Source organism: Pantherophis guttatus, chromosome 4 (genome assembly GCF_059756535.1).
Source record: "Pantherophis guttatus breed Tessera chromosome 4, ASM5975653v1, whole genome shotgun sequence".
In the NCBI taxonomy this organism is placed as follows: domain Eukaryota; kingdom Metazoa; phylum Chordata; class Lepidosauria; order Squamata; family Colubridae; genus Pantherophis; species Pantherophis guttatus.
In genome coordinates this window covers 23902033-23916797 of record NC_142066.1, presented here as the reverse complement: position 1 = coordinate 23916797, position 14765 = coordinate 23902033, and the positions used below count along the sequence as shown (strand labels likewise).

The 14765-nt window shown below is 40.4% G+C and overlaps 1 protein-coding gene across 1 annotated transcript; it reads right to left on the bottom strand.

Moving 5' to 3' along the window:
* Positions 1–3381: 3381 nt before the first annotated feature.
* LOC148113899 (vomeronasal type-2 receptor 26-like) lies at positions 3382–12896 on the bottom strand. The gene is made up of 6 exons (XM_087893520.1): positions 12754–12896; positions 11342–11633; positions 9492–10346; positions 6771–6998; positions 5086–5212; positions 3382–4736 (listed from the first exon to the last, which is right to left on the bottom strand). Exons 1-6 carry the CDS (start codon positions 12894–12896, stop codon positions 3814–3816), a joined length of 2568 nt encoding a protein of 855 aa, XP_087749646.1. The 3' UTR covers positions 3382–3813.
* Between the last annotated feature and the right edge of the window lie 1869 nt (positions 12897–14765).

The following is a 14765-nucleotide window of genomic DNA, read 5'->3' as shown; positions in this document are numbered from 1 at the left end:
CAGGGTCTTCACTGCACGACAGAAGGTGTGGAGGTTGGGGATCCTTCGTATGTCTGGGGGTAATTCATTCCAGAGGGCAGGGGCCCCCACAGAGAAGGCTCTCCCCCTGGGGGTCACCAGTCTACATTGTTTGGCTGACGGCACCCTGAGGAGGCCCTCTTTGTGTGAGCGTACCGGTCGGTGGGAGGCAATCGGTGGCAGAATGCGATCTTGTAGATAGCCAGGTCCTAAACCATGGAGCGCTTTAAATGTGGTAACCAACACCTTGAAGCACACCCGAAACACCACCAGGAGCCAGTGCAGCTCACGCATGAGGGGTGTTACATGGGAACAACGGGTTGCCCCCATTATTATTCGTGCAGCCGCATTCTGACCAGTTGGAGCCTCCGGGTGCTCCTCAAGGGAAGCCCCATGTAGAGAGTGTTACAATAGTCCAGATGGGAAGTGACGAGGGCATGAGTGACTATGCACAAGGCATCCTGATCCAGAAAGGGGTGCAACTGGGATATCAGGCGAACCTGATAAAAAGCCCCCCTGGCCACGGCCGTCATATGATCATCCAAAACCAGCCGTGAGTCCAGGAGGATGCCCAAGTTGCGAGCCCTCTGTGAGGGGGGTAAGATTTCCTCACTAATAGTCAGTGATGGTGTAAGCTGGCTATATCGGGATGCCAGGAACCACAGCCACTCAGTCTTGGAGGGGTTGAGTCTGAGCCTGTTCCTCCCCATCCAGATCCGCACGGCCTCCAGGCAACGGGACATCACGTCAAGGGCATCATTGGGGTGGCCTGGGGTTGAAATGTACAACTGCGTGTCATCAGCATACAGTTGACACTTCATCCCAAAGCACGGATGATCTCGCCCAGCGGCTTCACATAAATGTTGAACAGGAAGGGCAAGAGAACCGATCCCTGCGGCACCCCACAAGTGAGGAACCTCGAGGTCGACCTCTGCCCTCCCGTCAACACAGACTGTGTATGGTCAGAGAGGAAGGAGGAGAACCACCGTAAAACGGTGCCCCCCACTCCCAACCCCTCTAGCTGACGCAGCATGATACCATGATCAATGGTATCAAAAGCCACTGAGAGGTCTAGGAGGACCAGAACAGAGGAGCAACCCCTGTCCCGAGCCCTCCAGAGATCATCAACCAATGCTATCAATGCCGTTTCCATGCTGTAACCCGCCCTGAAGCCCGACTGGCATGGATCTAGATAGACAGCTTCATCCAGGAATCGAGGAAGTTGCCTCACTACCACACTCTCGACAACCTTCGCCGCGAAGCGAAGGTTGGAGACAGGACGATAATTAGCTAAAACAGCTGGGTCCAGGGAAGGCTTCTTGAGGAGGGGCCTCAGCACTGCCTCTTTCAGGGGGGCTAGGAAGACACTCTCACCCAGCGAAGCATTGGTAATCTCCTGAAACCAGCCTCGTGTAACCTCCCGGGAGGCCAGTACCAACCAGGAAGGACACGGGTCCAGTAAACATGTGGTAGCATTAAGCCTCCCCAAAATCCTGTCCATGTCCTCAGGAGTCACAGGTTCAAACTCCTCCCAGATAACAATCTCAAGACTTGCCTCCGTCATCCCATCTGAAACTATCCAATCAGAGTCCACAAAGAGGGACTCACAGCCAGCTATCTGAGGAACAGTGGCCTCCCTTGGACTAAGACTTTCTTTAATAATCACCGCTACTTCTCCGCCCCTCCCCTGGGCCCTCGGCTGATGAAATGCATGGAAGCCTGGTGGGCACATCTCCACGAGGGGAACACCCTCCCCTCGTGGCCCAGCCAGGTCTCTGTGATCCCAGCCAGGTCCGCACCCCCCTCTTGAACTGAATCATGAATGCGGGGGGCTTTATTAGTCGTAGACCTGGCATTGCACAACAACAACCGAAGGCCCAGGCCCTGAGACACTGAGATCCTATGCACCAAAGACAAATTTCTTGTATGTCCAATCACACTTGGCCAATAAAATTTCTATTCTATTCTATTCTATTCTATTCTATTCTATTCTATTCTATTCTATTCTATTCTATTCTATTCTATTCTATTCTATTCTACTCTATTCTATTCTATTCTATTCTATTCGAAAACCACTCTATTGACGAAGCACTTTTGGGTGTGCTTCATGTTAGCTTGGTGCACCTGGAGGACAAGAATACTCATGTGCGAATGCTGTTTGTTGATTTTAGTTCGGCACTCAACACAATCATTCCTCAGCATTTGCTGAACAAACTGGGCCTATTAGGTTTTAATACTCCTTTATCTAACTAGATACTTGATTTCCTTATTGATAGCCCCCAGTTTGTGCGAGTTGGAAGAGAAGTTGCCAACTCCATCTGCAGAGTACAGATTCCCCCCAGGGCTGTGTCTTGAGTCCATTACTGTTCACCTTGATGACCCACGACTGCTGTGCCATATCTAATACGAATCATATTGTGAAGTCTGCGGATGGCACGGCAGTGTTGAGTCTTATCCAGGAGAACAATGAAGATGCTTATAGGGAAGAGGTGAAGATTCTGGTGGTCTGGTGCAATAAAAGAAACCTGGTTCTAAATGTTAATAAAACAAAGGAGATTTTAGGAAGCATATCATACTCCACTCAGAATCAAGGATGCAGCTTTAGAGGTAATCAACTGGGTTAAGTATCTGTGGGTGCAGACAACTAAGAATGTGAATTAGTCTCTCCACACATCATTCTTAGTGTAGCATGCAAATCAGTGTCTGTATTTCCTGTGTAGGATGAGGAGAGCACATTTTTCTCCTTCCGTCCTGGCCATTTTTTACAGAGGCACGATTGAGATCGTTTTAACAAACTGCATCACTCTTCGATTTGGTGGGTAGCAACGCCTCAGATAGAAAGTCCATACAGAGAGTGGTAAGGACAAACAAAAAGTTTAGGAAACTCGCTTCCCATTATTCAGGATGCTCCTTATAAGCTCTATGTGCTTAGAGCTCAAAGCGTTGTTAAAGACCCCCCCACACACACACTTCATGATCTGTTTCTGTTGCTCCCCTCCGGAAGGAGTTTTTGAAGTATTTTTACCAGGACTACCTGATTCTGTAACAGCTTTGTTCCCTATGCCATCCGTCTGGTAACCATGCAAGATTCATTTTTCTCGCCAAGTACATTTATGCATCCAAACGAAACTGTGTTGTTTCTCTGTGTCATATAATATATGGGGTATGTGGGTATTTATTTATTTATTTGTCATATTTATGAAGTGTATATTGGAGGTGATGACGATTTGAGTGCTGTATGCAATGAAATTTCACTTTAATATATGCCGATTAGTGTAATTTAAAGTGACAATAAAGATATTCTAAGCTAAATCTAAATATAAATGAGATAAAATCTTACTTAATAAACACAATCAGTTTTGGAAAGCACAAGTATTTTATTTCTGAATGTAGTTTCCAGTTTATTTGTCAAAGACAAAGAAATCTTCATCTAGAAAAAGTTGTGCACATTTTTTCGCCTTGATATTGTGTATATGTGAAGTTTCTTACATTAAGAGGCCTGGTGGCATAGTAAAAGCAAATTTGCCTGCAAACTCTGCCCAGAGCCTGGACTTTGATCATGAAGGTGCTCAAGATTGACTCAGTCTTTCATCCATCTGAGGATGGAAGAATAGACCCAGATTGTTGGGCACAGTATGCAAACAATGCTTACATTGTAAACCACCCAGAGAATGTTATAAAGCACTATGGGGCAATAAATGTGATTGCTATTAAAAAATTGAAGAAGACAATTATTTCTGAATAAAATTCAGAATTCAGAAATTTTCATCCAAATCATATAAATTCAGGTATCATTCATGTTGCCCTTGATATCACATCTGTCTTTTTCCTAACTAGCTGCTCTCTTGTATTCAGCTCTGGTCTCAGTAGGATGATGTAGCACTTGGGCAGGAAAATGCAGCCTAATAAGCCACCACTTGAGGCCAAGATAGAGAAGACTTCCACAGCCACCATGGATTTCCCCTTGGTGCTCAAGTAGGTGGGCACAAAAGACACCCAAACACTGCAGAAGACCAGCATGCTGAAGGTGATAAGCTTGGCTTCATTGAAAGTGTCGGGCAACTTCCGGGCAAAGAAGGCCACCGTGAAGCTGATGAGGGCCAGAAGCCACATGTAGCCCAGCACAACATAAAACATGATCTCCGAGCCTTCGTTGCATTGCACTAAGATCTCATCCACCTGGGAATGCATGTCCAAGTCTGGAAAAGGAGGAGAAATGGTCAACCACCCAGCACAGATGCTTGTTTGAATAAGGGAGCACAAAACAATGACTGAGACGGACAGCCTTTTCCCCACCCACAACCTCATGCGGTTCCCTGGCTTTGTGGCCATGAAGGCCAGAACCACCGTGATGGTTTTGGCTAACACACAAGACACCGCAATGGAGAAGACAACTCCAAAAACTGCTTGCCGGAGGAGACATGTGACTGTCCCTGGACATCCGAGGAAGAGGAAGGAGCAAAGAAAACACAGCAGAAGCGAGACGAGCAGGGTGCAGGTGATATCCCAATTGTTGGCTTTGACGATGGGAGTATTCTGGTGGAAGATGAATGTCCCCATCACCACAACTGTGATGACAGCAAAAGAAACAGCAAATCCAGTCAGGACTTCTCCCAGGGCTTCTTTGTAGGATAAGTAGGTGATAATTTTGGGAATACATTGATGGTGTTTCTCATTTGGATATTGTTTTTCTGGACACCTCTCACATTGGTTGGAATCTAAAAACCATAAATAAAATATCTAAAAACTCTACACATTGAATTGGATTAAGTTTTTAGCAATTATGCCTCCTGATTATGCCTGTTTTTGGAGAGAATAAAGCTATTAAAATGTTTGCTTTAAAAAAATCCTTTTAAAGTTTATTTTTTTATTCAATAGACTACATTTCCTGAACAAGAGATTACACAGTTAAATAAGGAAAAGTTTTTTACTTAAAAAAAGAAGAAAGAGAACAAGGCTAGTGAGAGCTCCCAATTAATCTATGCTTTTCTTTAAAACTATATTCAAGAACCCAACTTGGTTAGAGCATAATGTATTTTTAAAGAAATATCCATATTGTTTTCTTACCAATCATGGTGGAAATGCTTCCCTCTGAACACTCAACACAGTCAAAGCAGCAAACCTGTTTTCCCTCCTTAATCAATTTCCGGTACCCAGGATGGCAGCTTTCTACACAGGTGGCAGCAGGTGGAGTCTAATGGGAATGGCCAGAGTAAGGAATTAAAGTGGATTATAATCAAGCTTTGAATCAACCAGTCAGCAGTCATTCTCTTTAAATAAATCCAACCCCCCCCAACTTCTTATAATTTTGAATAATGCAAAATTTGGAACTCCCAGGACTGATTGCTAGGATCAGTCAGAGGAGAAGTTGACATCTGAAAAATCTTTGAATTGCTATTGAAAATTTGAGTACAAATCAGTTCATGGCCTCTACAGAGTACGTAAAGGAATTTGAGATGTCCTGAACGGGGTCATAAAATAGTATGTTTCTCATAATCTTAATGAGCTGTTTTAAATTCGAATAGTAATAAGAAAATCCAAAATAAAATTTAATGTATGGGAAATAGTGTTGAAACTTCTGAGATGACACAAAAATATTCTCGTCTAGTATTTGCTATCCTTTTCCAATTATCCCTGTGTTATGTTGTCACTCAAGAGTGGTATCCTGATTTTCCATGTACAGGATGGGTGAAGCAAAACAAGCAGATTGTCCAGCTTCAGTGGCCTCCGTTGTTCTGCACATACTCAGATATCAAAAAACCATCTGACAATTAGGAGAATGTTGCAAGGGTCTTGAGTGATGGCCTACTTTGGTATATGTCCACAGTCCATCTGTAGTATTCTATGATGAACAATAATATGGGATAGCACAATAATCCAATCTTGCCTGTATTTCAAAATATATAAGCACTAGAACCTGCTGAAATTTTATTCAGTTTTCTGGGAAAAAGAAGAGAAAATACCACTGAATCTCTAAATGGCCAGAAGCTGTCCCCAGATTTTTGAATTGGCTATGGAAGTGGCAAGAGAAATATTTCCTGCAAAACTTCAGGGAAATGGGATGTTTATTTTAGCCTGAAGTGGAAAATAAGTGTGATGACTTTTTTCGTGCTTTGTGTTTCAACTGATTCAAACATTGACTAAGAAGTCCGATAACTTCTTAGTGGGAAAATGCCTGCCTGCCTGCCTACCTAAAATGTCAGATAAACTCATTAGTGGAAAAGTAATTCTGTCTGTCTGTCTGTCTGTCTGTCTGTCTGTCTGTCTCTTTCTCTCTCTCTCTCTCTTTGTCTATCATCTATCCATCCATCCATCCATCCATCCATCCATCCATCCATCCATCCATCCATCCATCTATCTATCTATCTATCTATCTATCTATCTATCTATCTATCTATCTCAAATCTTTCCCCTTCTTGTTTGTATTATTTTAACTGTAATTTTAAATATTTTTTAAATAAAGAAAGGTAAATCTTCCCTTCAGTATCACCTTTCAAAAGGTCAATCTTCCACCTCTCTAAGCTCTTAAGAGGCCACTGAACCCAGAGTTTCCATAACCCCAGTGAGCTCTTTCCCTACAATCTGAAAGTGTAATGTAGAATTGAGAACTTCTTCATTTTTCCAGGATACAAAAGTGTTTTAACATCATTAAAAAGATATCAAATGACCTTGGAACCACTCTAAGATTACTGGTTTAAAATCCCAGAAATTGAGAAAATATCCCCATGTTTTAGCTGGTTTGTTTAACTCGCCTGCTTAAATTTGGGATTCCATACGATGGCAGTTGTATTTATGGTGAGGCCTTCCTTTTGAGAACTCTGAGGTTCAACACGTCCAACTTGGACCTTCTGAAAGGATCGATTGGGGAAAGTAATCAAGTTGATGATATCGTATGCTGCTGCCAGGTTTCCATTCTCATTGAAAACTATTTCTTCCCCAGCACTATTGTTGAAATGGAGGTTTTTCAGAAATAAACGGAGCTAAAAAATAAGAGAGATAAGTGAGAAATTTATGCCAATAGCGGGCAATAGAATGTATAGTTCCATGCTGGGATTTATCAAATGGTGCTCATTTAATATTTAATGAGCATTCAAATTGTAGAGTTAATAATATTTTTTTTTACATTCCAAAGGCAAAATTTTATTTTGCTGGACTATATTCACATTTTTATGTTTAAGTTTTATTAATAGAGATTTTGTTAGATATATTGCATATTTGACCTTCATGAGGGATAAGAACTATTGCTAAGAAATATAACAGAATATAGAATAACAGAGTTGGAAGGGACCTTGGAAGTCTTCTAGTCCCACCCCCTGTTCAAGCAAGAAACCCTAAACCATTTCAGACAAATGGTTGTCTGATCTTAAAAACCTCCAGTGTTTGAGCACCCACAATTTCTGGAAACAAGTCATTCCATGGATTAACTGTTCTAACTGTCAAGAAATTTCTCCTTAGTTCTACGTTGGTTTTCTCTTTGACTGTTTTCCATCCATTGCTGCTTCTGCCTTAATGTGCTTGGAACAATAGATTGACCAGCTCTTCTTTTTGGCAGCCTATTATACAGTATATAATGCATATCACAACAAAACGTATTTGTTGGAGTTCTGGTCCAGAAAATATGATTAGGAAATTCAATTATGAGTTTGGTAGATTAAATCAATTTTTTCTTCAAGCACGGGATAGAGAACTCTTACACCAAACATATCTTACAGAAAGACAAGTATTGTCCTTCCATCCTACCTCTGCCTCCCATTTCATTGATTATTACTATTATTATGCAAAATTCTTCCTTCTCTTCTACTTTAGTGATTTTTTCTTCTACTACTCAATTACAAAATGCTGAACAATGGTAGGCTTTTACTGGATTTGAGAGTTTTTTTGGATTGAAGATTGGAAAGGAAGCAAGAGGCCTCTGGGAAAAAAATTACTTCCATAATTATAATATTGGTAAATAAAAATCAGATCTGTAAATATCTGAACATAATATCTGTAAATAAAAATCTAAATTGCCACAAGGAATAAGCACTTTCAGAGGTTACCACAAAGCCTCTAGACAACTAAAAATTATAAATTTGAAAGACAAAAAGAAAAAGTATAAAAAGTGGAAAGAAGGGCATCCATTTAAGGCAGAATACCAACAAATAACCTGAGGTTGCAAAGATGAAATCAGGAGAGCTAAGGCGCCAAATCTTGTGACAAAAAAAGCTTTACATGTTAAAATCAAGGAAAAAACAAGGAAAAAGTCAAGGAAATGATTGGTCTACCAATGGGAAAAAATGGCAAGTGATGAGCAACAGGGAGAAAGAACTGCTTAATTCACTTTTTTCCATCTGTTTTAACCAAAAAGGAACAAACAACCCAACCTATCAAAAAGAGAACCGTGAAAAACAGATCAGGAATACAACTTAAAATAGATAAGAAAATGGTAAATCCAGCCTAGATGATATCAAATCATCAGGACCGGATGGATTACATCCGAAGGTTCTGAAGGAACTGGCAGACATGATCTCAGGACCAATGAATTATATCTTTCAAAAATCCTGGAGTAGCTGGGAACTACGAGAGGACTGGAAAATAGCCGATGTAGTTCCCATCTTCAAAAAAGAGAAAAAACATAAATCCAAGAAATTTCAGACCTATCAGCCTGACCTCAACCTTCCCCTGGGAAGATTCTGGAAAAGATGATTATCTTTTGGAATGAATCTGTGAACACCTAGAGGCAAAAAAGTCAGAACCAAAAGCCAACATAGGTTTGTCAAAAAAAGATCATGTCAGACAAACCTTATTGTAATATTTGACAAAGTGACAAAAATTGTGGGTCAGAAAAAGAAGAGAAAAGGAAAAAGAAAGAAAAACACCAACTATATGGCACAGCTTGCAATACAACAAGTCAGATGAGGAGACCCAAACTCACTGGTAGCCTCACATTGCAGTGACCAAGGACACAGATTTAATTTTGCAGCAACAGGAAGACACCACATAAAGATGTCTGACATAACAACCCAAAGCAGGTATTTCAGTAGAGAGAAATTTCCTGAAGATGGGCCCCAGCATGAATCTGAAAGCTCAGATGAGTAAATCTCTGGTCCCATTGACCTACCCAAATTTGATCTTGCATTATTATCCTGAGACATGTATTTTTGCCTTCATTCGTAAAAGTTTACAGTGGCGCAGTGGTTAGAGTGCAATACTGCCGGCTCCTTCTGCTGCCTGCCAGGTGCCTGCAATTTGATTGTTCAAATCTCACCAGGGTGAAGGTTGACTCAGCCTTCCAGCCTTCTGAGATTGGTAAAATGAGGACCCAAATTGTTGGGGGCAATATGCTGATTCTGTAAACTGCTTAGAGAGGGCTGTAAAGCACTGTAAAGCAGTACATAAGTGCTATTGCAATTGCTATACTTAGTGAATTTTGTAAAAATTGAAATTACTATATTATTATGGCTATGTTCCCATTGAAAGGCATCATTACTAACCTGCCAAGGTTGGACTTTCAGAAAATTCCACTTCTTTCCATAGCCTCTTGTCTTCTGCCTGGCTCTGGATGAATATATAGCATGGAGACCATGTGCTACAGCATAGACAGCATTGTAAATACTGTAGCTCTGGCCAGACATCTCCATTTCAAAGACAGTTCCAAGGAGACTCCTCACATCCTCTTTCCCAGTGCAGCTTCCTTTGTCTAGTACATATATATTGTATTTTGGAAATGAACAGCTAAATGTGGTACCCCAGAATGCAGGTAGGAAATGCACTTTAGAGTGATATGGATTTAGCTTCTCAAGGAACTCTTGAAAGCCTGGGACCCTATTTTTGTGTAGGGCAAATGACAAGCTGCCATTGAAGGACAATGGGGTGAATTTGCGTGACTCAAAGACAGAAGTGACATCCCAGAGAGCACTTATGACCCAAACCCTCTCTATTGGGAGCCTATGATCAAGTTCATAGCATTCAAGAATTACTCGTAAGCCTTCTATAGATTGAATGTCCCCATAAACTAATATTATTTTGGTTTTACTATACCAGAGGACATGCCCTATTTTACCTAGATTAATCTTCCGTAAAGTACTGGGGTCATAATTTGTCAATCTTGGAATAAATTGAATTACAGAAATGCAAATATCACTCTGGATGAATTTTGGTCTCAGAATTCTGAGAAATCTCTCTCCACTGGCATCTTCTGGAATGAGCAGGTCAATCCAATTCCATCCATAATATTTCAGAAGCTGAATAATCCCAGCATAGTGGAGGTTTTCATTCGGAGTCATCCAGAAGAAAGAAGGAAACTGCTGTTTATCACTCAATGTCAGGTCAAAAGTGCCATAACTGAGCTGCAGAGTGGGAATAATAATGATGTACTTCAGGCTAGGAAATCTTTTTGCAGACATGTCAAAAAGAATGAAGGAAGCACATTTCTTTTGTACCTTATTTCCATAAAAATAATTAATGGGAGAGATAAATATTAAATCTTTGGATCAACAAGTGTTTCCTGAGAGCTTTTGCAACCAGACCACCATTAGCATTTCATTCATCCCTTTTTAGACAAAGTCACCTCAATCTTTCATTGTGCTAAGCAGAAATAGACAGCAGATAGGAATGAGTCACAAGAGAGGAGGCTTATTCATTAAGGATTGGACAGTATTAATTGCCCACAGTGACACTCAAATAACTTTCAACTAGCATTTTATATTATAAGGATAACATATCTATTACTTTACTGATAAATATATTTAAAATTGTTGTGGCATAAACAAAAAGAGAGAAAGTCAAATAACTGAGGCATACCCAGAAGATGGAGAGACAACATCAGACCCTACTACAATATAAATTAAGAATGGCTAAGGCTGCCATAAGATCAAGACACAGAGATCTCTTGACACCTGAAATGATAAAAGAGGAGGTGGTGGTGTTGGTGGTGGTGGTGGTGGTGGAGGAGGAGGAGGAGGAGGAGGTGGAGAAGAAGAAGAAGAAGAAGAAGAAGAAGAAGAAGAAGAAGAAGAAGAAGAAGAAGAAGAAGAAGAAGAAGAAGAAGAAGAAGAAGAAGAAGAAGAAGAAGAAGGATCAAGATAGGAAGAATGACAGCTACACTATTTCTTACATACTAAATGTAATGTTTGTACTTATTAAGAATTACTGCTGTTACAATAGTAATTGATGCATTGCATTCCTCTGGCAAAATAAATGAATAAAAACTACCCAAAATGACTTCCCCAATATTTTTACCTGTTTTTGAAGGCTCCCCCCCACTTTTTGTCCACAGATAGTTTTTTTAAAAACTACCCCCCTTTCCTTCTTCTTGTGCATTTATGTGAGCCCAGATACCTACCTGTGGAATCTTGTAGGCATTTAAGGTGTTGGCCACCTGAATTGTGTTCTGGGAAGGGAGATCACCGATGACAGCCATGATGTTTTGCTCCTTTCCCTTCCTGTAATTGAGCTGACAGCGGTCTTCCACAAAGAAGAGAGTGAAAAGGCTCTCAGAGGCTTTCATTGCCTGAAAACCATTCTCGTATATCTTGGAGACCAAGGTGATGTTGGGTAACAAGTTCTCATTCCTGTTGATCTCCTGAATGGCAAAACTGAAGGCTAGGACATGCTGGAAACTTTTAGGCAATGGCCTGCAAGAAGAATTTCATTTAGTTCTATCATATTCTAATGTGACAATAATTGGATTTAGACAGACATCTTTCATAAGGTTTTTCTCCATGCCTAAAATGATGTATCTCTCGGCTTTAATGAGTATTAGGGAAATAAAGGAAGCACTCATGTTCTGAAGCACTTCTTTGAAAAAGAATAAACAGAATAACAGAGTTGGAAGGGACCTTCGAGGTCTTCTAGCCCAACTGTGGCTCAGCCAGGAAACCTTATACCATTTGAGGCAAGTGGTTCTCCAATCTCTTCTTATAATCTTCCAGTGTTGGAGCATTCAGAACTTCCATTGCTTCTTGTCCGGCCTTCTTTGCAGAATTGATTGACTCTCTCTTCTTTGTGACAATGCCTTAGATATTGAAACACTGCTATCCTGTCACCCCTACTCCTTCCTTTTTCTAAAAATTAAATTAGATATTCATATTCATTTCATATATTTTAGCCCGCAGTCCCCTGATTATCTGGGCTGCTGTTCTCTGCACTGTTTCTAGAGTCTCAATGCCTTTTTAGAATGTGGCAACCAAAACTAAAGAAGGTTTGAAGAAGAAGGTTTGGTTCTTAAAATTCAGTAGTTAAGATATTCCAGAAGTGAGGAAAGCAGGGAATGAGGAGCTGAGGTGGAGTGTTTGAATTACGCTTAAGTATCCTGTGGGTAATCAAAAGGATTGTTTAACATATGTAGGGCAGCAATGGAAGTGGAGGACAGAAACTGATGGATTGTGCCAACTGTTAATGACAATGCTGAAGATGTAAGATTTTGTTACATTCACATATTTAAGCAGATCTACATTTCTCCTTACCCTGCAGTAAGCAAGGAGGCAAACAAGGAATAAGTGATAAAATTCTAATAGTGTCAATAAACAGCAGGAATGACGCAAAAAATAATATATTTTTATTAAAATGCTAAATATTTTTCCTGGGTTTATTTTTATTTTTGCATAAAAAATAAAATATATAGAGGAACAATGTTATTAAAATTGTGAGTTTTTCTTATGAACAGATGAATTCAGAATCAGAATATCCTGAATACAATCATGTTAAAAAAAACCTTGAAAGACATATCACAGTTTCTTTCAAAGGAGTACTTGCCTTCCTTTCAAAGACCCTACTGGGCGTTCCATAAAGTGGAGGAAAGACCATTCAGGATATACAGTAGACACAAATTCTGCAATGACGATCTCACTGGAGAGAGCTGGGAGATTAGTCTGCAAATGTTCTTTGTTTCGACACATGGAGTTGAAGGTCTTGCTAAAAGAAGCTTGGAGGACAAGGAGAGAGAATAAAAGCCAATGGCAAAGTATGTGAGTCTCTTTGAATGCCGAAGCAATTTGGCTCCAATCACAGCAGTGCAGCCAAATCTTCATCATCACAACACTTTGCCTGGAACAATGAAAGAACCTCTATTGGTTTTATGCACAACTAAAACTGTAGATTACAATTATTATCATCTGAGTGATTCATACTGAACCTATGGAGCCTCATGGAGTTGTTAATTTTAAACTATTAAGTCTCCCTAGGTTCTATGCCTCCCCCTAAAAAACAAGTTTAATTAATTAATTTAGATAATTACAAGGTGGATGAATCCCTTTCGCTAAGCTATTCAGCTCTTCTTCCAAATGAAGAAATTGTACAGTCCAAACTCATCTCTTGGCAGCTCCTCATCAGGCAAGATAGAAATGATCTTGAGATCTTGGAAACTGAGTTTTGCATGCTGGTTAAAAGAGGAGGAAATAGATTAGTAGTCAGATAAGTTTTCCCTTCTCATCTCACAACCTCCTAATTCAGAAAAATACTTACCAGTTCTGCCCCTTGATTTGCTGAAACTGTCACATAGAAAAAAAGGAAGTCTGTAGGAGGAGAGGTGGGATTCAACCGGTTCAGACCGGTTCATGAGAACCGGTAGTGGCCACTTGCGGGTGGGCCAGCCCCGCCCACCTGCCCAGCCGCAATCCTTTCCTATATTGCTGTGTTTTTGACATCACATGCATGTGCAGATGGCGTGTGCATGCGAATTGCCATTTTTTGTGATGTCGCATGTTTGTGCGGACAGCACATATGAGCAAATTGCTGTGTTTTGTGACATCATATGCCAAATAAATTGCCGCATTGGTTGACATCGCATGGATGGCGCATATGTGAGCTCACATTTCCGGTGCTGGGCGAACCGGTTGCTACAGTATGTGAAGCCCACCTCTGTGTAGGAGGATATTTATGGAGATTCTCAATCATCAAGATCATGGTTGTCCCAAAGGTGGTTTTTTTTCTTTCTTTTCTTTTTTTTTAAAAAAGCACCTGGAGTTATTTTTATTTTTTTTCTTTTCAAACATTTTACTTTTCATCCAAAAAGTTTCTTGGATGGGAAGCAAAATGTTTTCGAAGAAAAAGAAAATCCAATTGCCTTTTGTAAAAAGCACCTTTGGGTCTGTAGGAACCTGTGTGAGTTTTCAAGAACAGGGTCCCTCTGATCTCCCTCTGGACATTCTGGAGCAATGAAGGGGCACCTTCTGTGTCTCTAGGTCCATCTTATCATGGTTCAAGGTATGTAACCTGATCACATGTGACTCAAGTTCATTAGTGGAACTGTCTTAGACCATTTGTAGTATGTATGTACATATTTCAGGAGGATTTTCTCTGTCCTCAAGGTATCTTGAAAGAATATTATTTATATTTTTTATTCATAAAGTACCAGAATCACAGAAATAAAAGAAAATGACAGAATAACAGAGTTGGAAGGGACTTTAGAGGTCTTCCAGTTCTAACCTCCAGGAAATTTCTCTAAGTTGCTTCTGTCCTTGATTAGTTTCCATCCATTGTTTCTTGCCCTGCCTTCAGGTGACTTGGAGAATAGGTTGATCCCCTCTTCTTTGTGGCAATATCTTTAGATATTGGAACATTCCTATAGGATCTTATGGGATGCCTTCCTCTGCCACGATCTTATGCTAGAAAGCTGAAAGGCAGAAAATGTTTCTACAACTGCAGGAGTAATTTGAATGGCTTCTAAAAAATCTGTATGTGGTGAGGCAAAAGATGTTTGTAAACCAGGACTCCCAGATCCCATTCACAATTACTACTATTGAGCCAGAATACCATCTATTCCCATG

Bases quoted from the DNA above. Each gene is read 5' to 3' on its own strand.
- LOC148113899 (XM_087893520.1), bottom strand. From the start codon at position 12,896: ATGTGTCGAAACAAAGAACATTTGCAGACTAATCTCCCAGCTCTCTCC. The intron at 5,213-6,770 runs GCGAGTTAAACA...CATTCCCATTAG, and splicing joins GGAATCCCAAATTTAAGCAG to ACTCCACCTGCTGCCACCTG. The intron at 4,737-5,085 runs GTAAGAAAACAA...TATGGTTTTTAG, and splicing joins AAGCATTTCCACCATGATTG to ATTCCAACCAATGTGAGAGG.